This window comes from Bubalus kerabau, chromosome 16 (genome assembly GCF_029407905.1).
Source record: "Bubalus kerabau isolate K-KA32 ecotype Philippines breed swamp buffalo chromosome 16, PCC_UOA_SB_1v2, whole genome shotgun sequence".
Lineage (NCBI taxonomy): Eukaryota > Metazoa > Chordata > Mammalia > Artiodactyla > Bovidae > Bubalus > Bubalus kerabau.
Window position 1 is genome coordinate 44,492,368 of NC_073639.1, and position 22,791 is coordinate 44,515,158.

Consider the following 22,791-nt stretch of genomic DNA (forward strand, 5'->3'; position numbering starts at 1 on the left):
TGGTAGTTTGCCAATTAGTTGGGGCAACATTTAGACCAGTTACAATATGACAAGAGGGCTTGTGCCCCTTGGCTCAATCCCTTACTAGGGATCTGAGAACCTTTTATACAAAATGGTCAAAATGGTTGGAGAATAAAAGAAAGGAAAGCTTCTAGGACTGCTTTTAAGACCAAAGCCTATTCATTGGGTTCTAATTGTCAACTAAAAGTTGACAGAATTGAGATGAAAGTTTATAAAAATTGGTATGTTTAAATAGGCTTTATATAAGATGTTTTACATCTCTTTTGCTGAATTATATTGTGGGATAGACATGTTTCACTGGGCTTCCTCTTCTTGGTATTCTAAGACAGGGTATATTAATCTGGCCCCTAGGAAATATTATTTAAACATGTGAAAGGAAACCAATAGGGTTACCTGAGCCAAGACAATATAAAGTAAAAACTGGGAACTAATATTCAGAGGCTAAAAAATAATAATAGACATTTTGCTCTGGGTCTTACCTATGTACTCAGAAAGAGGGGCTTTGTCAATGCATTACGCAAGTTTTTGAAGGCATGACAAATTAAACCCTAAAGTTCTAAAACCCAGGACTCTTTTTTGATTTGCAGTTTAGCTGGAAATCTCTGATACAAAAGCAAATCATAGTAAGTATAGATGGACAAATCAGTCTTTTACTATCAGGAGCTACTGTATCTTGCAAGTCTCTACAGATCAGAAATGTAAATACAGCTCCCAAAAAACTGAGACTGAGGCTAATTAGCTCAATCAAATAAAACCTGAACTGGAGGGGGGAAAGTGGGAAAAAGACCTTTTAAAACTCAAACTGTTGGAAAGGTCCCCTCACCCAAAATCTAATTCTTAGCCTCCTTAAGGGTTTATCAAGGACAAATATAAATCTGAAGACCTTTCCACAAATAGTGAAGTATTAATCTGACCAAACAAATTTATCTTATTCCAACTGTTACTTATAAACTTGTGAGTTTATATGGCAATACCCGATTCATAACTAAGTTTTTAGAGTGAATCTATGCGATCTCTAGTTTTGTCTGTTTATGTGTCTGGGTGTACATCACATATGAGATATCTCTGACTCTGGAAAATATGAACAAAATTAAACTTATAAAAGAGGTCTATTTAATTGACTTAAAGTAAGTGTTTACAAACTAAATATTTCTAAATATAAAAGCAACTTGTTGGAGGGAATTTGGGGTTCACATGGTCTAGACAATATTCAATATTAAATTAACATCTGATATTAAAGTTATATTAAGCTCATTGGTTTAGTCAATACAGACATGTCTTACTTTTATTGTACCTAAGTTTACTGAAGGTCAGTAAGTTCATGTCATTTCTGTTATAGAGTTTGTCAATGTGAAAAAAAAATTAATTTGATATGACTTTAAGTTAACCAATAAAGGTAAATGAGAAAAGTTTTCTGGTGAACTCTTTAGGAATTCTTTTGTTTTGGGTATGTTTATCTTAAAATAGTTTCTTCAGATTTTTGGTAATTTGAATTTTGATAAGTTAAATGATGGTAATTCCTTGAATATCCAGGTCATTTCAAATAAGATAAAATACTGGAACATTAATTGCTAAACAGGTCTGAATTGACCTACTTTTGTTTCCTCACAAGAGGGAAACCAAAGATCTTTGGCTTTATTGGACATATCTTATATCACATAGAATAAAGAAATTATGTTATGAGAAGATATATGTTTCTAGAAGTTATAGAATATCCCAAATGGGAAATGCTGGTTTCACAAACAGTTCATAATCACTTGTTCCTTTCAGGTTTCTGCTAAAGATTAAGGTTTTTAAGGGTTAAAACTATAACATGTAATCAAAGCCACTAAAACTATCAAGGGAAGTAGTTCAGTGTATAAGCAAAGTAGGATGTATGTTTTCGGCAAAAGAAGACTGAAGAATAGAAATGAACCTGTTGGAACTGTAAGGGTGATTTTGTCCTAGAGCCAGTTATTTCTGGATTAAAAAACTTAAGGAACAAACTAATAAGAATAGAGAAAGTTGTGGAAGGTCTATAGAAAAAGAGCCCTGAAAAAGGAGTTTTGAAAATGGTCAGGCTAGGATTAGATTAAATTTAATAATGTAAATGGATTTTGTAATTAAAAGTAGGCTGGAGTAGGACTGGTCTTGGTTCCTCTCTCTGTTAAGAGAAAAAAATTTTCCCTGCTTTTGATAACAGATTGAGTTTCTGTGCCTCTAAATGATCTGTTTTTGCTTTTGAAATATTTTGTCACTTTGGTTAAGTGAATAAGTGTTGTTTCACAATGACCTATGATCCTACTTGACCAGTGTTTTGAAACCTTTTTGATATTTTTGACAAACGTCCCAAATAGCAAATTCTAACTAAAGTCCTTTTGACCTTCAACTAACTCTGGGATACTTCAAAGGAACCCTGATATCGCAGAGAGATATTAAACTAATTAGGTTTATTTATGTTAACGTACATGGGAAACATTGTCACATAAGCGGTGGTGAAGCCATCTAAGGTTAGATGTCATTAACACATATATTCTAAAATAAATAAAGAACTCCCACAAATCTGGTATACCCTGTTATCAATATAATGCTATTAATCATAATTCTAGTTATTATCTTAAAATGCTGTCTGTCACAGAAATATCCAAGTTTCTTGTCAACTGCATTGTAATCAGATCTTTAACCATGTCATTTTAAGTATTTTGTCATTTATAGACAATCATTGCTTCACTCTGATACTTTTGTAAAGTGAAGATTTTCAAGATTTATAAAAATGACTTTTTGGCATATACAAATTCCTGATAATTTTCAGATCATATCACTGAACTGAAAAACCTTTCCTCTTACACTTACCTACAACAAGTTGATAAAGTATACCTTTGTAAATGAAGATGAAACATTATCTTTCTCTCTATGTGATCCCTCCAAAATTTGGCTTGTTCAGCTGGTTCTCCTCTGGGTTGGATGGCTTATTTCAACCAGACTACAACTAGTTATACTGATCATTGTTTTAATTTGCTCTCTTGTTGGATTCAAATTACTTATGACTCGTCCCTCTCTCTGCTGCACTATGACCTTATTAATGTTATTAGCTGAATTACTTATATCCTTTCTATTTCATAAGATTTCCTTTGGCATCATCCAATGTTTAACCAGGCCTCCAACAAAATTAATGTCTTAAGACAATTTACATATAGATTAACTCTACACAGAATAATTGTAACAGTGCAATTCAGATATGGGAATAAACGGCAAGGGAAAACATCTCCTGGATCATAATAAACTAGTGAGACAGGCACTCCAGAGAATTTTAGATTATCAACAGGGCCTGATCCAAAAATAACACATTGGGTGGCCTATCAACAGAATCTTCGCCCGATCTAGGAATGAACCTTCCTAGCACCAAGGGACAAAAACTGGTCATGAAATGATTCCCAAACGTTGGTCAAATTTATGACTTAGAGGAGGCACTGTGGACAAAGAATATCACCTGCTGTATCAGTAAACAAAGGATGTTGTGGCCATCCAGCTCTCAGCTACTGCAGCTGTCCCTGACCGTGTACTCTGAAGGGACTCAGGATGGAGAAAAGCAAGACACTGGGCCTAGATAGTGGAGATGCATATCAAAGGAATGATTTCAATGAGCCCAAACTCTTACATCTTCCCATACACAGAAAAGCTCTAAATTCATTAACTTGAGATATATATTTTTTAATTAGCAGTAATCTTTTGATGTTCCAACTACCTATTTTGTGTGTTTCACTTGTTTGTTTTTGCAAAAACTCCTATATATCCTGGCTTCTACCTTACCTCTTCAGAGCTGTCCCTCTTAAGAGGCTGTCTCCTGGGCTAAGTGCTCCCTGTGCCTGCTGAGTAAAACATAATCCTCAACCTTTTAGGGTGTGCATTTTTTTTCAGTCAACAGTATTTACACATTAGGTGTCGTAAAACATGCACCAGTAACAGAAACTTTAAATTCCAATTATTTAATACATGGTAGACAAATTTGACAAAATTCTACTTTTGTGAAATTTACATAATAATATCCGTGAATTTGCAATATGTACACTTGTTTATTCTAGAACCAAAATTTAATTTAAATAAACTACAGAAAACATTAAGTCAGTTTTGAGAGATATCTTGGAGTAAATTTTTTTAACTGTTTTTAAGTAAAACAAACAAAAACCGTCCAACGACATCATTCTACTTTTTTTAAGGTGAAAGGGGAGGTAATGAGGTATTACCAAGTCATCATGATGGTTCTAGGGGCAACCATAACACGATACGCCGTAGAGTTAATTTTAGACAACACAGAAAAATTCCCGGCTCCAGAGACAACCTGATGACTTGGGTACCATATAAAAGTCAGTGTGACAGAACAGAGTTCAAATTCTTAAGAAAGGAGTAGGACGGCTGCAAGACGCAAGTCAGGAGAGGACCAAGGAGAAAACCTGTGTAATAGCTAATTTACCCATTTTCCAACAAGGCTGTTGCAAGTCTAGGACATCTGGGCTTTGGGAAGAGGGTCAGCACCAGGGTTCGGGGAAGATTCCGCTCGGGAGCCGCGTTGACAAGTTTCCTCCGCCCGTGACCTCTGCCCTAGTTGTCAACTTTTTCAATAGGGACAAGCCCGGGGAGGAAACCAGGATCCACCTGGCGCTGATCGCGCGCCCTTGCCCGAGTTCCTCCCTAGAGAGGTGAGCCCGGACTGGCCCCGCGACCTTGCCCTGTCAACCCGCGCCCGCCGACCCCGCTCACCCGGGCAGGCCAATCTGGCCAGCAGCACCTGCATGTTCACAGCAGACAGGACGCTGGCCGACGCCAGGGGAGGAGGTTGGGCTTGACTCGTATGGGCGCGGGACCTCTAAGCCACTGGGGGCGCCATCGCCCGCCGAGACGCAAGCAGTTACCACCTGTCTGCTCCGCGGAACGCTCCAGCTTCACCAGGCTCCCGCCTGTCTTGTTGTACGCGGGCGCCACGAGTGACGCCACGAGAGACGCGACGCGACGCGACGCGACGCCCGCAGCGCTTCCGGGTCACGGACCGAAGGGGCAAGGGAAGGGACTCAAAGTCCCAGCGCCGCCCGCGGCTGCAGGCTGAGCGGCCTCTCACCCGGCGTGCGCTGAGGGCGCCAGAATGGTTGGGGAGGGGTGGGGGGGGACCACAAATCCCAGGATGAATTGCGCGCAGAGTCCCAAGACTGTGAGGCGGAGCGGCGCGCACGGCACCTTGGGAGCTGTGGTCTTCTGCTCCGGCGTCTGGGAGCCCGTTGGGAGGTTTTCCCCTGGAGCGGAGAGCAGCCTCAGGCGAACTCATTGGCATCTGATTGGCTGTCCCGAGAAAGTGACAAGGCTTCGCGGTCCCCGGCGGAGAGCCGAGAGGAGGCGGGCCCGCTGGGCTTTGGGCGCGAGCGGTTGAAAGACGGTTGGTATTGGTTCGGCCTCCCAAGTCCGGTCCAGTCGCCCAGCCCCGCTCCATGGCGAACCCTGAAGGGCTGCAGGTTTCCCCGCCGCCGCCGCCCCCTTCTTCTCCTTCGTCTTCAGACACGTCTTCAGCATCTTCCCCCAGCGCCCCGGGGGGTTTGGGCTGGCCGGTTCCGAGCAGGAGCAGCGGCCGACTGGTGGACCCGCTGGAAGAGGTGGAGCTGCAGATCGGAGACGTGAGTGCGGCCGGCGGGTCCGGGCCGTGTCCCGCACGTATTCAAGAGCCGCGTCGGGAGTCCAGGGCATCCCTCTCCCGCCGCGCCCGCGCCGGGTCTTCGTGCCTGGACGTCTGGTTCAGCTCTCGCGCTGTAACCCGAAACGGCGCAGTTTACAAACCCACCGCCCTGCCTCGTCTGCGGGGCTGAGGGCCAGACAGGGATTCCTCTGCTGGATCTTGATCCGTCTCCCTCCCCCTCGCCTTGTTTAGCTGGCCGCCTGCCCAGAGCCTGCTGGCTAGGCGATTATCCTTCTGAGCGGACCCAGTTAGGATGGGTTAGTCCCCGCCCCGTGGTCCAGATTGCTTCCCCTAACAGTACAAAGACCCGTCCCTCTGATGGCCGGGATTCCTGGTCTGAACTGCTCCTGTTGAGTCTCCAGTTTGTAGACGCGCGCGTACACTCACAGCCACCCAGCCACCCATCGCACACAGTCGGGTTTCTCAATTTAAGGTCAAGTGAATGAAGTCTGTAGGGTGTCGTCTTAACTGGGAGATCCTCCTGTGCAGATTGCAAACCGCGGGGTGAACTCCGTTATTCTCTCATTCCTCAGCAAGTATTTGTTTTAAAAAGGTGGCTGAAATGCTAACACAGCTTCGTCTTTGCTGAACCAGGCTGTTCCAAGTGAGTGTGTAGAATGCAGTGCTGAAGTGTTTGTTACCCAGGAACAGTGTTACTTTACACGGTGGGTGAAGAAAGCATTTGATCAAGAAATGAGTTTTCCACCAAGAGTACCGTGTTTTCTGCATGGGTGTTGTTTTTGTTGGTGTTAATTGTGAGCTCAGAGTGTCTGTTCTTTGGTTCATACGATTTCATTGTCTCCAGTGTTAAACAGATAAAAATAGCGGAGCAAGTCGCTTCCTCCCATCAGTAAGAGCTGTATCCTAAGTCCTTCAAATACTTCTGGTACTTGGTGTCAACGGGCCCAAGTCGTCTTGTTGAGCTAAATGAGACTCTAGTGTATTATAACCCGAAAAAGATGCTGACTGGTCATGTCTCATACATAATGTATATCTTTCTAGTAGGCATATGTCCTCAAAGCTTACTTAATGTAGAAATTTTTTTAGGTTCCACTAAAGAGCTGACGTGTCTTAGTTTGAAGATTTTTAACTTTTTAAAGAAAAGAACTTGGGCATTGGATTCTAAGCTATTTTCAGCCAGGTTCATAAAATAGGGAGAGAATTTAAAAAATAAACTTACATTGTTTGATTTTTTTTTTTTTTTTTTTTAACTTTCAGGCAGCATTTTCATTAACCAAACTTCTGGAAGCCACATCTGCAGTATCAGCTCAAGTGGAAGAGCTTGCTTTCAAATGTACAGAAAATGCACGTTTCCTTAAAACATGGCGGGACCTCTTGAAAGAAGGCTATGATTCCTTGAAGCCTGACAATTGATTTGACTGTAATAATGCATACCTCCTCATCTATGGTGTTTGCACATGTACCATGGAGACTGGATAATCACACGGTTTTGGATACTGAAGATGAAATTTTTCTTGGTTTTCTTCATTTTGTGTAAACAGGATGCTGATGTTATTTTTGAGGCTGATTCATATTTGTTTATCTTTAAACACTTTCTGTTCTCTGAACTTTCAAAGAATCTTTTATGAAAGTTATCAGTAGATAATAATGCCACAGTGTTACCAGTAGCAAACTAGGTGGACCATTATGCTCTTCTATTTGCAAGAAGATGCCAAGAATAGCAGAATTTGAAATTGAGCTTTATTTATGGCCCAAAGAAGGTAAACTTTCATGTTACCAATGTTAGATTTAGCTCCACTGGGCTAAGTTCCCTAGAACCAATGATTGTGTCTTAGTTACTTACATATTTCCAGAAACCTAAAACACTGTTACACAACAGTCACTAAATGTTTGTTAAATAAGAGTTGACAGCATAATTAAAAGCTGCTTTTTCTTCTTAATTTTAGCATAAGGATGTTAATTGTTTCTTGAAAAAGTATTTGAGTCAGAACCTCACTGACTTGAAGGAAAATGTTATCTTTTTTTTTTAAACAGGAATTTGAACTTTGATAACAACTTTTTAAAATATATGATATTTTTTGCCCCTCTGTGATGCTTTTCAAAAAAACTTTTACTGAAGCCTATCTTGAAAAAATACATATTTTTTTCCCCCTCTATTTCTGAGGTTAACTGCTTTTATGGATATTTCTTATATTCACTGTTTTGTATGTTTAATTGTTCTCCTTAAAGTGCCTTATAAAATTATGGCTTTGTGTTATTACTTTTGGAGCTTGGCAGGTAATAATTTTATATTCTGAATGTAATAATTCTAAACAAGTACTTTAAAAAATGCATCAAATTTAAATGATGTAATTATTTTCATATTATTTGATCTTCATGAAAATGCTCTGTTTTACGTCTCATATCATACGTTGTGCACGCGTGCTGTCTCTTTTGGTGAGTTTGTGTCATATGTATCGATGATTAAGCCAACTAATTCTCTGTTGTGTGACTTCTGGACATATCTGATGCAGCATCTTAATTCTTGTAGCTGTGGAGGTATGCACAGAACTACACTTCCAAGCCCCACAATGGGCCTGTGAAAGGGGACACATGGATGGGCAAAGGATAGTTTTATTTAACATATTAAGTCACGGTTCTTGATTAATCTTTTATGTTAAAGATAACATTTGTGGTGTGTTACTATACCAAAGAGATGCTTATTTTGATGCTAGAAAAATATTTTTCTTATGTGTCGTGAAAATTGCAATTTTTAAAATCTATAAAAATAAGCTTGTTCAAAGCAAATGTTATTTTCATTTCTTCAGGTTCATTATTTTAAAACTTTGTTGAAATATTTCAAACGTAAGAGGAAAGGTGAATCACTTAAAGAACACCCGTATATTTCCACCATGCAGATTTAATAAATGTTAGCATTTGGTTATTTTTTCTTTAGATCTATGAACATATTAATATGAAAGTGTTAGATGCATTTGAAACTTATTTTATTACCTTTTGATTCCATCCCTTTCTCCCCAGAGATAACCTCTGTCCTAGAGGGATTGCATATTCTAGTTTGTGTTTTTATGTTTTTAATACACATATGTGTTACCAAAACACTACAAAGTACTATCTTGAAACTAATATTATTGACTGTATGTCAAATAAAAAAAATACTATGTTGTGTGTGTAGTAACCAGCCTCCAGAGGGCCCCAGTGGTCTTCTTCTGATATTCCTTTCTTATAGATAGTCCCGCACACTGAATAGTGCTGCCTCGTGTAAGTACAGGACATTGAGGAAATGCAGTATGATTTCGCAGGTGATACCTTTTGCCCATTTTTCTGTTATGTTTTGTCTTTTCTGTATGGATTTATAGCTATTACATATTTTCGATACTACATAATGCTCTGTTATGTATGTTCTTTCCAAAAGTTTAAAAAAAGTTTTTAGTGTTTTTAGTGTTTAGATGTTTAATCCACCTGAATTTCTTTTGGCTTGTGGTTTAGTTCTTGGGTTTTGTTTTATTTATTTTTGTATGTGTATAGCTGTTCCTCCAAATACCATGTTTCAGATGCTATATGTCATTCAATTCACATACAAATGACCTGGTCTGAATTCTGCATTCATTGTTTTGATCTGTTTGCTTCATCTCATGCTAAGATTCTCTGTAACTTCCCCTGGTTTAGCTGTATCATAAATGTGATCTGTACTACTTTGCTCTTTGTGTGTGTGAGTTCCTCTCCCTGCCTGCCCCACCCCCCAACATACGTTTTTCTAAGGTAGAAAAATCATGTTAATTGATTTCTAATTTTATTCAATTGCCATTTGCTTGGGTTAACCCCCAATTTCAGGCAGTGAGCCTTCTGAGGACACTTAATTCCTCTTGCAAAACTCATAGCCGCTATTGTTTGGAGTCCACAGGCCCACAGCTCAGCTCTGCTCACAGTTTCTGTTGCCATGTGTGGTCCACAGAGAAGTTCATCTTATTTTCAAGAGTGACTTAAAAAAAATCATACCTTTTTATATTTCTTTTTGCTGTGCTTCATGGGAGAGATGGGGAAGGAGGTCAAAATGTAAATATTTTGTCTTACTTAAAGACAAAAAATTTTAAAACTTAGTAGTTCATTGCCATATCTACATAAATCTCAGAGGACAACTTAATGTTCTGACTGATGTAAACTTTTAAGAGCCTCAAGAGGATGATGACAGTAAAATGAAATTTTTAGTATTAAAATAGTATGTTTAGTTTCAAAAATTCTGAGCATGAAATACATGCCAAACAATGTTAGGTTTATAAACATTATTTCATGTAACCATATTAGCTCTTTGAGGAAAGTGATATTCCTATCTATAGAATGGAGAACAGGCTGAGTTGAAATAATTTGCCTGAGGGTCTCCAACACCAAAACTAATATGCTTGTCTACACTATGCCTTGCTACCTATCTCTTGGTTAACCTTATTAATATTCAAGGCTGTGATTTTACTTAGTTTCCCCATCACTTCAGTTCAGTTCAGTTGCTTAGTCGTGTCCGACTCTTTGCGACCCCATGAATCGCAGCACGCCAGGCCTCCCTGTCCATCACCAACTCCCGGAGTTCACTCAGACTCACGTCCATCGAGTCAGTGATGCCATCCAGCCATCTCATCCTCTGTTGTCCCCTTCTCCTCCTGCCCCCAATCCCTCCCAGCATCAGAGTCTTTTCCAATGAGTCAACTCTTTGCATGAGGTGGCCAAGGTACTGGAGTTTCAGCTTTAGCATCATTCCAAAGAAATCCCAGGGCTGATCTCCAGAATGGACTGGTTGGATCTCCTTGCAGTCCAAGGGACTCTCACGAGTCTTCTCCAACACCACAGTTCAAAAGCATCAATTCTTCGGTCCTCAGCTTTCTTCACAGTCCAACTCTCACATCCATACATGACCACAGGAAAAACCATAGCCTTGACTAGAGGAAACTTTGTTGGCAAATTAATGTCTCTGCTTTTGAATATGCTATCTAGGTTGGTCATAACTTTCCTTCCAAGGAGTAAGCGTCTTTTAATTTCATGGCTGCAGTCACCATCTGCAGTGATTTTGGAGCCCAGAAAAATAAAGTCTGACACTGTTTCCACTGTTTCCCCATCTATTTCCCATGAAGTGATGGGACCAGATGCCATGATCTTTGTTTTCTGAATGTTGAGCTTTAAGCCAACTTTTCACTCTCCTCTTGCACCTTCATCAAGAGGCTTTTTAGTTCCTCTTCACTTTCTGCCATAAGGGTGGTGTCATCTGCATATCTGAGGTTATTGATATTTCTCCTGGCAATCTTGATTCTAGCTTGTGCTTCTTCTAGTCCAGTGTTTCTCATGATGTACTCTGCATAGAAGTTAAATAAGCAGGGTGACAATATACAGTCTTGACGTACTCCTTTTCCTATTTGGATCCAGTCTGTTGTTCCATGTCCAGTTCTAACTATTGCTTCCTGACCTGCATACAGATCTCTCAAGAGGCAGGTCAGGTGGTCTGGTATTCCCATCTCTTTCAGAATTTCCCACAGTTTCTTGTGATCCACACAGTCAGAGGCTTCGGCATAGTCAATAAAGCAGAAATAGATGTTTTTCTGGAACTCTCTTGCTTTTTCCATGATGCAGCGGATGTTGGCAATTTGATCTCTGGTTCCTCTGCCTTTTCTAAAACCAGCTTGAACATCTGGAAGTTCACAGTTCACGTATTGCTGAAGCCTGGCTTGGAGAATTTTGAGCATTACTTTACTAGCCTGTGAGATGAGTGCAATTGTGCGGTAGTTTGAGCATTCTTTGGCATTGCCTTTCTTTGGGATTGGAATGAAAACTGACCTTTTCCAGTCCTGAGGCCACTGCTGAGTTTTCCAAATTTGCTGATATATTGAGTGCAGTACTTTCACAGCATCATCTTTCAGGATTTAAAATAGCTCAACTGGAATTCTATCACCTCCACTAGCTTTGTTCATAGTTATGCTTTCTAAGGCCCACTTGACTTCACATTCCAGGATGTCTGGCTCTAGATGAGTGATCACACCATCGTGATTATCTGGGTCGTGAAGATCTTTTTTGTACAGTTCTTCTGTGTATTCTTGCCAACTCTTCTTAATATCTTCTGCTTCTGTTAGGTCCATACCGTTTCTGTCCTTTATCGAGCCCATATTTGCATGAAATGTGCCCTTGGTATCTCTAATTTTCTTGAGATTTCTAGTCTTTCCCATTCTGTTGTTTTCCTCTATTTCTTTGCATTGATCGCTGAGGAAGGCTTTCTTATCTCTTCTTGCTAGTCTTTGGAACTCTGCATTCAGATGCTTATATCTTTCCTTTTCTCCTTTGCTTTTCGCTTCTCTTCTTTTCACAGCTATTTGTAAGGCCTCCCCAGACAGCCATTTTGCTTTCTTGCATTTCTTTTCCATGGGGATGGTCCTGATTCCTGTCTCCTGTACAATGTCACGAACCTCATTCCATAGTTCATCAGGCAGTCTATCTGTCAGATCTAGGCCCTTAATCTATTTCTCACTTCCACTGTATAATCATAAGGGATTTGATTTAGGTCATACCTGAATGGTCTAGTGGTTTTCCCTACTTTCTTCAATTTAAGTCTGAATTTGGCAATAAGGAGTTCATGGTCTGAGCCACAGTCAGCTCCTGGTCTTGTTTTTGTTGACTGTATAGAGCTTCTCCATCTTTGGCTGCAAAGAATATAATCAATCTGATTTGGTGTTGACCATCTGGTGACGTCCATGTGTAGAGTCTTCTCTTGTGTTGTTGGAAGAGGGTGTTTGTTATGACCAGTGCATTTTCTTGGCAAAACTCTTTGTCTTTGCCCTGCTTCATTCCATATTCCAAGGCCAAATTTGCCTGTTACTCCAGGTGTTTTCTTGACTTCCTACTTTTGCATTCCAGTCCCCTATAATGAAAAGGACATCTTTTTTGGGTGTTAGTTCTAAAAGGTCCTGTAGGTTTTCATAGAACCATTCAAGTTCAGCTCCTTCAGCATTACTGGTTGGGGCATAGACTTGGATTACTGTGATATTGAATGGTTTGCCTTGGAAATGAACAGAGACCATTCTGTCATTTTTGAGATTGCATCCAAGTACTGCATTTTGGCCTCTTTTGTTGACCATGATGGCTACTCCATTTCTTCTGAGGGATTCCTGCCCGCAGTAGTAGATATAATGGTCATCTGAGTTAAATTCACCCATTCCAGTCCATTTCAGTTCGCTGATTCCTAGAATGTCGACATTCACTCTTGCCATCTCTTGTTTGACCACTTCCAATTTGCCTTGATTTATGGACCTGACATTCCAGGTTCCTATGCAATATTGATCTTTACAGCATTGGACCTTGCTTCTATCACCAGTACATCCACAGCGGGGTATTGTTTTTTCTTTGGCTCCACCCCTTCATTCTTTCTGGAGTTATTTCTCCACTGATCTCCAGTAGCATATTGGGTACCTACTGACCTGGGGAGTTCCTCTTTCAGTATCCTATCATTTTGCCTTTTCATACTGTTCATGGGGTTCTCAAGGCAAGAATACTGAAGTGGTTTGTCATTCCCTTCTCCAGTGGACCACATTCTGTCAGATCTCTCCACCATGACCTGCCCATCTTGGGTTGCCCCACGGGCATGGCTTAGTTTCATTGAGATAGACAAGGCTGTGGTCCTAGTGTGATTAGATTGATTAGTTTCCCCATATGTGATAGTTAATGTGTCAACTTGACTGGATCACAGGGTACCCATATGTTTTGTCAGACATTAAGGGTGTTTGTGTGAGGGTGTTTTTGGATAAGATTAACAATTCAGTTAGTAGACTGAATAAAACAGATTGCCCTCCATAATGTGGGTGGGCCTCATGCAATCAGTACAACCATGGACCTTCCTGCCTGATGACCTTTGAACTGGGCCATTGGCTTTTCCTGGTTCTACAGTAGCTTCTGGCCTTTGGACTTGAACTGGGATATTGGCTTTGCAGGTTTTTGGACTTGCCAGCCTCCATAATCTCATGAGCCAATTCCTTATAATAAATCTCTTGGCATATGTAAATATATATATTTTTGTTGAAAGTATGACATTCTTCATGTAAAAAATGTATTATTTCATGTAAGAATGGAGAAGGCAATGGCAACCCACTCTAGTATTCTTGCCTAAAGAATTCCGTGGACTGAGGACCCTGGTGGGCTGCTGTCCATGGAGTCGCATAGAGTTGGACACAACTGAAGCAACTCAGCAGCAGCAGCAGCATATAAGAACAGAAAGGACTCAGACCTGGCTTCAGTAATGATGACATACAGGCTTATTTGCCCCACAACCTGTGGGGTCTTCCCAGTTCAGTTCAGTTCAGTCACTCAGTTGTGTCCAACTCTTTGTGACCCCATGAATCGCAGCACACCAGGCCTCCCTGTCCATCACCAACTCCTGGAGTTTACTCAAACTCATGTCCATCGAGTCGGTGATGCCATCCAGCCATCTCATCCTCTGTCGTCCCCTTCTCCTCCTGCACCCAATTCTTCCCAGCATCAGAATCTTTCCCAACGAGTCAACCCTTCACATAAGATGGCCAAAGTATTGGAGTTTCAGCTTTAGCATCATTCCTTCCAAAGAACTCCCAGGACTGATCTCCTTTAGCATGGACTGGTTGGATGTCCTTGCAGTCCAAGGGACTCTCAAGAGTCTTCTCCAACACCACAGTTCAAAAGCATCAGTTCTTCGGCACTCAGCTTTCTTCACAGTCCAACTCTCACATACATACATGACCATTGGAAAAACCATAGCCTTGACTAGATGGACCTTTGTTGGCTAAGTAATGTCTCTGCTTTTGAATATGCTGTCTAGGTTGGTCATAACTTTCCTTCCAAGGAGTAAGTGTCTTCTAATTTCATGGCTGCAGTCACTATCTGCAGTGACTTTGGAGCCCCAAAAATAAAGTCTGACACTGCTTCCACTGTTTCCCCATCTACTTTCCATGAAGTGATGGGACCAGATGCCATGATCTTTGTTTTCTGAATGTTGAGCTTTAAGCCAACTTTTCACTCAACTCTTTCACTTTCATCAAGAGGCTCTTTAGCTCCTCTTCACTCTTCACCATAAGCAGGGATCAAATCCATGTCCCCTGCATTGGCAGGTGGATTCTTAACCACTGGACCACCAGGGAAGCCCTTAGAACTTGTTTTTGCCCAAGAAGTTACCCTGTACTTCTCAGGTATCATATCTCCAACCCCTCTACCCTGGTAACCTCTGATCTACTTTCTGTCTGAATTTGCTTATTCTAGGTATTTCATGTAAGTGGAATCATGTAGTTATTTCAACTTTTTGTGTCTGGCTTATTTCACATTCATTATGTTCTAGCATGTGTCAGAATTCATTCCTTTTTGTGGTTGAATAATATTCCATTGTGTGTGTACTCCACATTTTGTTATCTGTTCATCAGTTGATGGGCACTTGGGTTGCTTCTATCTTTTTGCAGCTATGAATAATGCTATGATGAGTATTTGCAAACAAGTATCTGAATCCTTTTTTCTTTTGGGTTTATACCCAAGAGTGAAATTGCTGTATCATATGGGAATTTTACAATAAACTTTTGTGGAACAACCAAATGGTTTTCTACAGAGACTGCATCATTTTACATTCCCACCAGCAATGTAGGGGCTTCCCAAGTGGCTCAGTGGGTACAAAATCTGCCTGCAATTAAGGAGACTCAGGAAATGCAGGTTCGACCCCTGGGTCAGGAAGATCCCCTGGAGGAGGGCATGGCAACCCACTCTAGTAGTGTTGCCTGGAGAATTCCATGGACAGAGGAGCCTGGCAGACTATAGTTCATAGGGTCACAAAGAGTTGGACATGCCTGAGCATGCATGCACAAACAAAACCAGCAATGTAGAAAGGTTTCAGTCACCATATCCTTGCCAATGCTTGTTATTTTCCATTAAAAAAAAAAAAATGTAACCCCCTAGTAGGCCTAGTCAGAGAAGGCAATGGCACCCCACTCCAGTACTTTTGCTTGGAAAATCCCATGGATGGAGGAGCCTGGTAGGCTGCAGTCCATGGGGTTGCTAAGGGTCGGACACGACTGAGCGACTTCACTTTCACTTTTCACTTTCATGCATTGGAGAAGGAAATGGCAATCCACTCCAGTGTTCTTGCCTGGAGAATCCCAGGGACGGGGGAGCTTGGTGGGCTGCCGTCTATGGGGTCGCACAGAGTCAGACACGACTGAAGCAACTTAGCAGTAGCAGTAGGCCTAGTGTTATCTTATAGTGGTTTTGATTTGTATTTTCCTAATGATTAGTGATACTGGACATGCTTATTGGCCATTTGTATATCTCCTTTGAAGAAATACCTGTTTAAGTCCTTTGACCATTTGAAAAATTGAGTAGCTTGTCTTTTGTTGAGTTGTAAGAGTTCTTTATATATTTTGGACATTACACCCTTCTCAGACATATGATTTATAAAAATGTCCTTTCATTCTGGAAGGTTGTCTTTTCATTGTGTTTGTTTATGTTCTTTGATGCACAAAAGTTTTTGATTTAGGTGAATTCCAGTTTATCCATTTTTTCCTTTTCTTACTCATGCTTTTCATGTTATATCTAAAAATCCACTGTCAAATCCAAGGTTTTGAAGATTTCCCATATATTTTCTTCTAAGTGATGTATGTTATGTTTATATCATTGATCTGTTTTGAGTAAATTTTTATATATAGTATAAAGTAGGAGTCCAAATTCATTCTTTTGCATGGTAATATCTAGTTGTACTGGAATCTATTGATAAGACGGTTCTTTCCCCATTTGATTATCTTAGCTTATCTGTTGAACATCAATTGACTGTAAATATGAGGGTTTTATTTCTGTACTCTCAGTTCTATTCCACTTATCTCATTCTAGCTTTTCTGATTCATTCCTTTGCAATACTTTTATCACTTTTTTACAATCTCATATAATGGTGCTCATTTAAAGCAAAAAGACAACTGGGCAGGAAATTGATAGAAAGGTGCTGTTTTGAGTTACTATCAGAGCATCTTTTTTTCCATAAGAATAAATGTGTATTGCCTCTCAACTGTATGAAGACTTGAAGAGAGGTAAAATGAGTTCTTAAAACAAAATATCTGTATTTTGCAAATAATGAGACATTTTCTCTGATGTTAATATATTGATTATTAGAAAACATTAAACTTTTATTTAAACGTGTCCATGATCCTTATGTTTCAAGACAGGCAAAGCTGTACCTTACACTAAAAGTTGCAGGTGGTCTTTGTATTAATATATTCTTGTAGTTATACAATTTAACATTGCAAGATTTTTTACTATCTGCTCCCAGGAATTTACCACAGTGCCATGCACATAGTGGGTACTCAGTAAATGCATGCTAATAGAACAAATGAATCTTTCTGAAATATATTTCTCTTAATTTCCTATCCAAAATATGTACTAATACATACATATTATCAATATAATTTATTTCCCTTTACACGGGCATCAGTCATTTTGTTTTCTCCCAAATAACCTCATGTCCTTCTAAGCAAATTGATTTTAGCCATTATTATAAATTATTTTGTGGCATTTAGTTTATACTCATAAATCCATCATGAAACATCTCACAGTATTCTCTGTTTAGAATTGGTATCCACCAATTATGAATAGGAGTTGAGTTTAGTTGATTGAGAAATAAGTGATAATTCAGAGGAATCTGCGAAAAGAACTGGCTCCATTAACTCAGAAGGCATCTCCTGCATGGGCCACATTTCTATCCAGATGAATGACGGAGCATATGTCTTCTGACTTCCTTTGCTGTCTATAGATCTTCTCTGTCTGTAGTTATACCAAAACTGATGGATCATTTCTTTGAATGGTCTTGTGGTAAGAGTATAGAGAATTGGGTTCAAAGCACTGTTGATAGGCAGAATAAAAATCACTACCCAAGAGGTTATGGTACCTAGAAGAGAAAAATGAAATTCGTTGAGTTTCTGTGGATGTTTATAAGGTATGTAAACGTCTTTTCCTTAGTTCTCCCCCAGCTGTCTTTTTAGTCTTAATTTTTCACCCCTGATGTCACATAATTAAATACCAAGTCTACATGTAGTTCCAGGATGTTTTTCCAGGGTGCTAGTATTTGAGGGGGTGCTGACATTTCACCCCGTATATTGTCACCCTACTTATTTAACTTATATGCAGAGTATATCATGTAAATTCTGGGCTGGATAAAGCACAAGCTGAAATCAAGATTGCCAGGAAAAATTCAATAACCTCAGATATGCAGATGACACCACCCTTATGGCAGAAAGTGAAGAAGAACTAAAGAGCCTCTTGATGAAGGTGAAAGAGGAGAGTGAAAAAGTTAGCTTAAAGTCCAACATTCAGAAAACTAAGAGCATGGCATCTGGTCCTGTCACTTCATGGCAAATAGATGGGGAAACAGTGGAAACAGTGACTGACTTTATTTTTCTGGGCTCCAAAATCACTGCAGATGGTGACTGTAGCCATGAAATTAAAAGATGCTTACTCCTTGGAAGGAAAGTTATGACCAACCTAGACAGCATGTTAAAAAGTGTAGACATTACTTAGCCAACAAAGGTCCGTCTAGTCAAAGCTATGGTTTTTCCAGTAGTAATGTATGGATGTGAGAGTTGGACTATAAATAAAGCTGAAGAATTGATGCTTTTGAACTGTGGTGTTGGAGAAGACTCTTGAGAGTCCCTTGGAGTGCAAGGAGATCCAACCAGTCCTCCTAATGGAAATCAGTCCTGAATATTCATTGGAAGGACTGATGCTGAAGCTGAAACTCCAATAATTTGGCCACCTGATATGAAGAACTGACTCACTGGAAAAGACCCTAACACTGGGAAAGATTGAAAGCAGGAGGAGAAGTGGACAACAGAGGTTGAGATGGTTGGATGGCATCACTGACTCAATGGACATGAGTTTGAGTAGTGGGAGTTGGTGATGGACAGGAAAGCCTGGTGTGCTGCCGTCCATGGGATTGCAAAGAGTCAGACACAACTGAGCGACTGAACTGAACTGACATTTCAAGGACCAGTTTTCTGCCTAAGTAACCTCCTGAATATATCAACAAAAGAATTCTAGTAGCTAGAAATGTGTTTTTGTTTTTGTTTTTTTAACCGGGTGATTACATATTACTCTGATATGATTCAATTTTAGGAAAAACAATATTGTTTAGTATTTAAATCATACCTTTGCAAGTGCTTTAATTATTAGGTAGTACATGTATTTCTTAGAATATATAGACTTATCCTTAATATATTTCTGCTATTTATTTGGTTTGAAAAACTGGTATGCATTTTTAGGCTTTTGACTAGCTATTTATTTCAATAAAAACATCTTTGGCTAAACTTTTTTTAAAATTACTGTATATATATGCAACTACCAAATCTGCAGATTTTCTTGATGATTTAATTTATGCTATGTTTCCTCTTGTACTTGTAAAATGTAAGGCACTGTCACCACTAACCATGGGAAAAAGCAAAATTAAAGTTGTATGTTTATAAATTTTTAAAGTATGAGTGCATATTGCAACATGCATACAGTTAACAGGATTTTATACATTTTTATTGTGGTAATTATACATAACATAAAAACTTCCATTTTAACCATTTTTAAGTGTACAGTTCAGTGGCATTGACTACATTCAGATTGTTGTGAACCATCACCACCATCCATTTCCAAAGCTTTCTTGTCTTTCCACACTGAAACTCTGTGCCTTTATACAATAACCCCCCATACCTTCCTCCCCCTAATCCCTGACAACAGCATTCACAAAATTTCTGTCTTTGTGACTTTGATTACACTAGTTGCCTCATATAAGTGGAATCATACAATATTTGTCCTTTTGTGACCGGCTTGTTTCAATAGCATAATGTCTTCAGAATCTATCCATATTGTAGCATATATCAGAAATTCCTCCCTTTAAAGGCTGAATAATAATCCACTGTGTGTATATAATATATTTGGTTTAAGCATCGACCAGTGATGGACAGTTGGGTTGTTTCATTTCCACATTTTGGCTTCTGTGAATAACGCTGCCTTGCACTTGGGTGTATGAATGCATGGTTCCCTAATTTCAGTTCTTTTGGGTATATATTCAGAAGTAGAATTTCTGAGTTCCATGGGAATTCTATGTTTAATTTTTTGAGGAACCACCATAGTGTTTTCTATAGCAGCTGTGCCATTTTACTTTGCTACAAGAGTTCTAATTTCTCTACATCCTCACCAGTACTTGTTGTTTTCTGTTTTTGAGAACAACCATCCTAATGAGTGTGGTGCACCTTATTTTGAAATATCAAGAGTGCCTTATCATCTCTCACACTTTGGGGCAGTGTTCCTTAAGTTGCTATGTATTTCAGAAATAAAAATTTCTTATGTTCTGGAAAAAATGAAGCAATTACTTGATAATCATATTGACCTGTGTTCCTTTCTGGTCATATCGAGCATGGAATTATTAGAATTTCAACACACTGAGTGTAATTTATTTGAGTAATTAATACACTGCTGCCGCTGCCGCTAAGTCACCTCAGTCGTGTCCGACTCTGTGTGAGCCCATAGACGGCAGCCCACCAGGTTCCCCCGTCCCTGGGATTCTCCAGGCAAGAACACTGGAGTGGGTTGCCATTTCCTTCTCCAATGCAGGAAAGTGAAAAGTGAAAGTGAAGTCGCTCAGTCGTGCCCGACCCTCAGCGACCCCATGGACTGCAGCCTTCCAGGCTCCTCCGTCCGTGGGATTTTCCAGGCAAGAGTACTGGAGTGGGGTGCCATTGCCTTTTCTGAATTAATACACTAGAGGATATCAATGGTAGATTGGGTGATACAGAAGAACTTGGAAGACAGAATAGTGTAAATCACCCAATTAGAATAGCAAGAAGAAAAAATAATTTTAAGAAATGAGGATAGTTTAAAGGACTTCTGAGACAAGTATACAAATATTTGCATTATTAGGGGTCCCAGAAGGTGAAAAGAGACAGGAAGGGGGAAAATGTATTTGATTAAACAATGGCTGAAAATTTCCTTCACCTGAAGAAGGAATCAGATATCCAGATCCAGGAAGCACATAAAGTCCCAAACAAAATGAACTCAAAGAGATACACACTAAGGCATACAATAATTAAAATGGCAGGAGTTAAAGATACAGAGAGAATTTTAAAGGCAACAAGAGAAAGACAAAGAGTTGCCTACAAGTTGATTTTTCAGAAGAAATTTGCAGGCCAGAAGCGAGTGGCATGATGTATTTAAAGTGCTGAAAGAAAAATACCTATAACCTGGCAATGTTATCATTCAGAATTGAAAGAGCACCAAAGAGTTTCCCAAGAAGAAAAAAATTTAAAAATTCATCACTAGTAAGCCAGCCTTACAAGAACTGTCAAAGGGACTTTTCCAAGTGAAAAAAAGAAGGCCATAATAAAAAAATAATATATATGAGGAAAAAAATCTTATGGATAAAGGTAAATATATAGAAAAGGCAGTGGATCAACTATTTAAAAGAACTAATATGAAGATTAAAAGACAAAAGTTGTAAAATAAACATCAAATATAACTTAAACAGTTAATGCTGTAAAACAGACATCAAAATGAAACTTCACAGGGAAATAATAAAATGTAGAATAAAAAGTATATATATATATATGTGTGTGTGTGTGTGTATAGGAAACTACAAACCATAAACCAACAACAGATACACACAAAAATACAAAGGGAAAGGAATCCAAACATAACACTAAAGAAAATCAAGGATAGATGCTAAAAGACAAAAAGGAAAACTATAAAAACAACCAAAAAACAAGTAGCAAAATGGCAATAAGTACATAACTATGAATAATCGTTTTAAATGTAAATGGACTAAATGCACCAGAAGAAAGATATAAGGTGACTGAATGGGTTAAAAAATAAGCACCATCTGTATGCTATCTACAAGAGAGTCACTTCAGAACAAAGAGTCACACATACTGAAAATGAAGAGATGGAAAAGGATATTCCATGTAGATGAAAAGAAACCTGGGTTAGCAATATACATATCAGACAACATAGACTTTAAAGGGAAGTCTGAAGCCAAAGACAAAGAAGGGCACTTATATAATGAAAAGGGGTAAACCCAAGAAGAGGATATATAACATTTGTAAACACATATGTACCTAACACAGAAGCACCTAAATATATAAAGCAAATATTATCAGACATAAAGGGAGAAATTGACAGTATTACAAGATAGTAAGGGACATTAATACCCCACTCACATCAATGGCTATATCATCCAGACAGAAAATCAATAAGGAAACAGTGGCTTTAAGTAACACATTATATCAAATGGACTTAATAAATATCTACAGAATATTCCATTAAAAACAGAAGATTAATAATCTCAAATGTGCAAATAACCTTTTCTAGGATAAATTACATGCTAGACCACAAAACAAGTCTTCATAAATTTAATAAGACTGAAAGCATATCAAGCATCTTTTCCAACCACAATAGTATAAAACTAGAAATCAGTTACAGGAAGAAACTGGAAAAACACAGATGAGTAGATTAAACAACATGCTACTAAAAACCTAATGGGTCAACAAAGAAATCAAAGAGGAAATAAAAATAGCTTAAGATGAACAAAAATAGAAACACAACCCTACAGAATCTATGGACTACAGCAAAAGCAGTTCTAAGAGGAAAGTTTATAGTGAGTCATCACCACCTCAAGAAATAAAAAATTCCAAATAGACAACCTAACTTTCTAATTAAAGGAACTAGAAAAAGAACAAACATAGGCCTAAGTTAGTAGAAAGAAGGATGTAATAAAGGTCAGAGAAGAAAGAAATGAAATAGAGACTAAAAACAATAGAAAAGAACAGTGAAATTAAGAGTTTGTTTTTGAAAAAAATATTGATAGATCTTTAGCCAGACTCATCAAGAAAAAAGAGAGGAATCAAAATGGATAAAATTAGAAATGACAAAGTAGTTACAATTGGTATCATATAAGTACAAACAATCGTCAGAGAAGACTACAAACAGTTATATGCCAACAAATTGGGCCATCTACAAGAAATGGATACATTCCTAGAAACATAAAATCTTATAAGAGTGAATCAGGAAAAATATGGGAAAAGGTATTCCATGCAAATGGAGATCAAAAGAAAGCC

General features: G+C 39.0%; 3 protein-coding genes across 4 annotated transcripts in view; 1 reads left to right on the plus strand and 2 right to left on the minus strand.

Moving 5' to 3' along the window:
- ETFDH (electron transfer flavoprotein dehydrogenase) overlaps positions 1-4,985 on the minus strand; it is a 44,267-nt gene extending 39,282 nt beyond the window's left edge. Inside the window, exon 1 of one of the 2 annotated variants that reach the window (XM_055550999.1) lies at positions 4,759-4,985. In XM_055550999.1, coding sequence (XP_055406974.1) covers positions 4,759-4,792 — 34 coding nt within the window. In that variant the 5' untranslated portion in view covers positions 4,793-4,985. Of the gene's footprint in view, positions 1-4,471; positions 4,614-4,758 lie in introns of those variants that run through there. The other variant, XM_055551000.1, reaches the window with a different exon arrangement.
- Positions 4,986-5,275: 290 nt separating this feature from the next.
- Positions 5,276-9,376, plus strand: C16H4orf46 (chromosome 16 C4orf46 homolog). The gene is made up of 2 exons (XM_055550319.1): positions 5,276-5,660; positions 6,938-9,376. The coding sequence occupies exons 1-2, from the start codon at positions 5,478-5,480 to the stop codon at positions 7,091-7,093; spliced, it is 339 nt and encodes a 112-aa protein (XP_055406294.1). The 5' UTR covers positions 5,276-5,477; the 3' UTR covers positions 7,094-9,376.
- Positions 9,377-16,838: 7,462 nt separating this feature from the next.
- RXFP1 (relaxin family peptide receptor 1) overlaps positions 16,839-22,791 on the minus strand; it is a 94,166-nt gene continuing 88,213 nt past the window's right edge. Inside the window, exon 18 of the mRNA XM_055550866.1 lies at positions 16,839-17,588. Coding sequence (XP_055406841.1) covers positions 17,287-17,588 — 302 coding nt within the window. The 3' untranslated portion in view covers positions 16,839-17,286. The remainder of the gene's footprint in view (positions 17,589-22,791) is intronic.

Coding starts and splice junctions, on each gene's coding strand:
- C16H4orf46 (XM_055550319.1), top strand. CDS start 5,478: ATGGCGAACCCTGAAGGGCTGCAGGTTTCCCCGCCGCCGCCGCCCCCT. Junction 5,661..6,937: donor TGGAGCTGCAGATCGGAGAC/GTGAGTGCGGCC, acceptor TTTAACTTTCAG/GCAGCATTTTCATTAACCAA.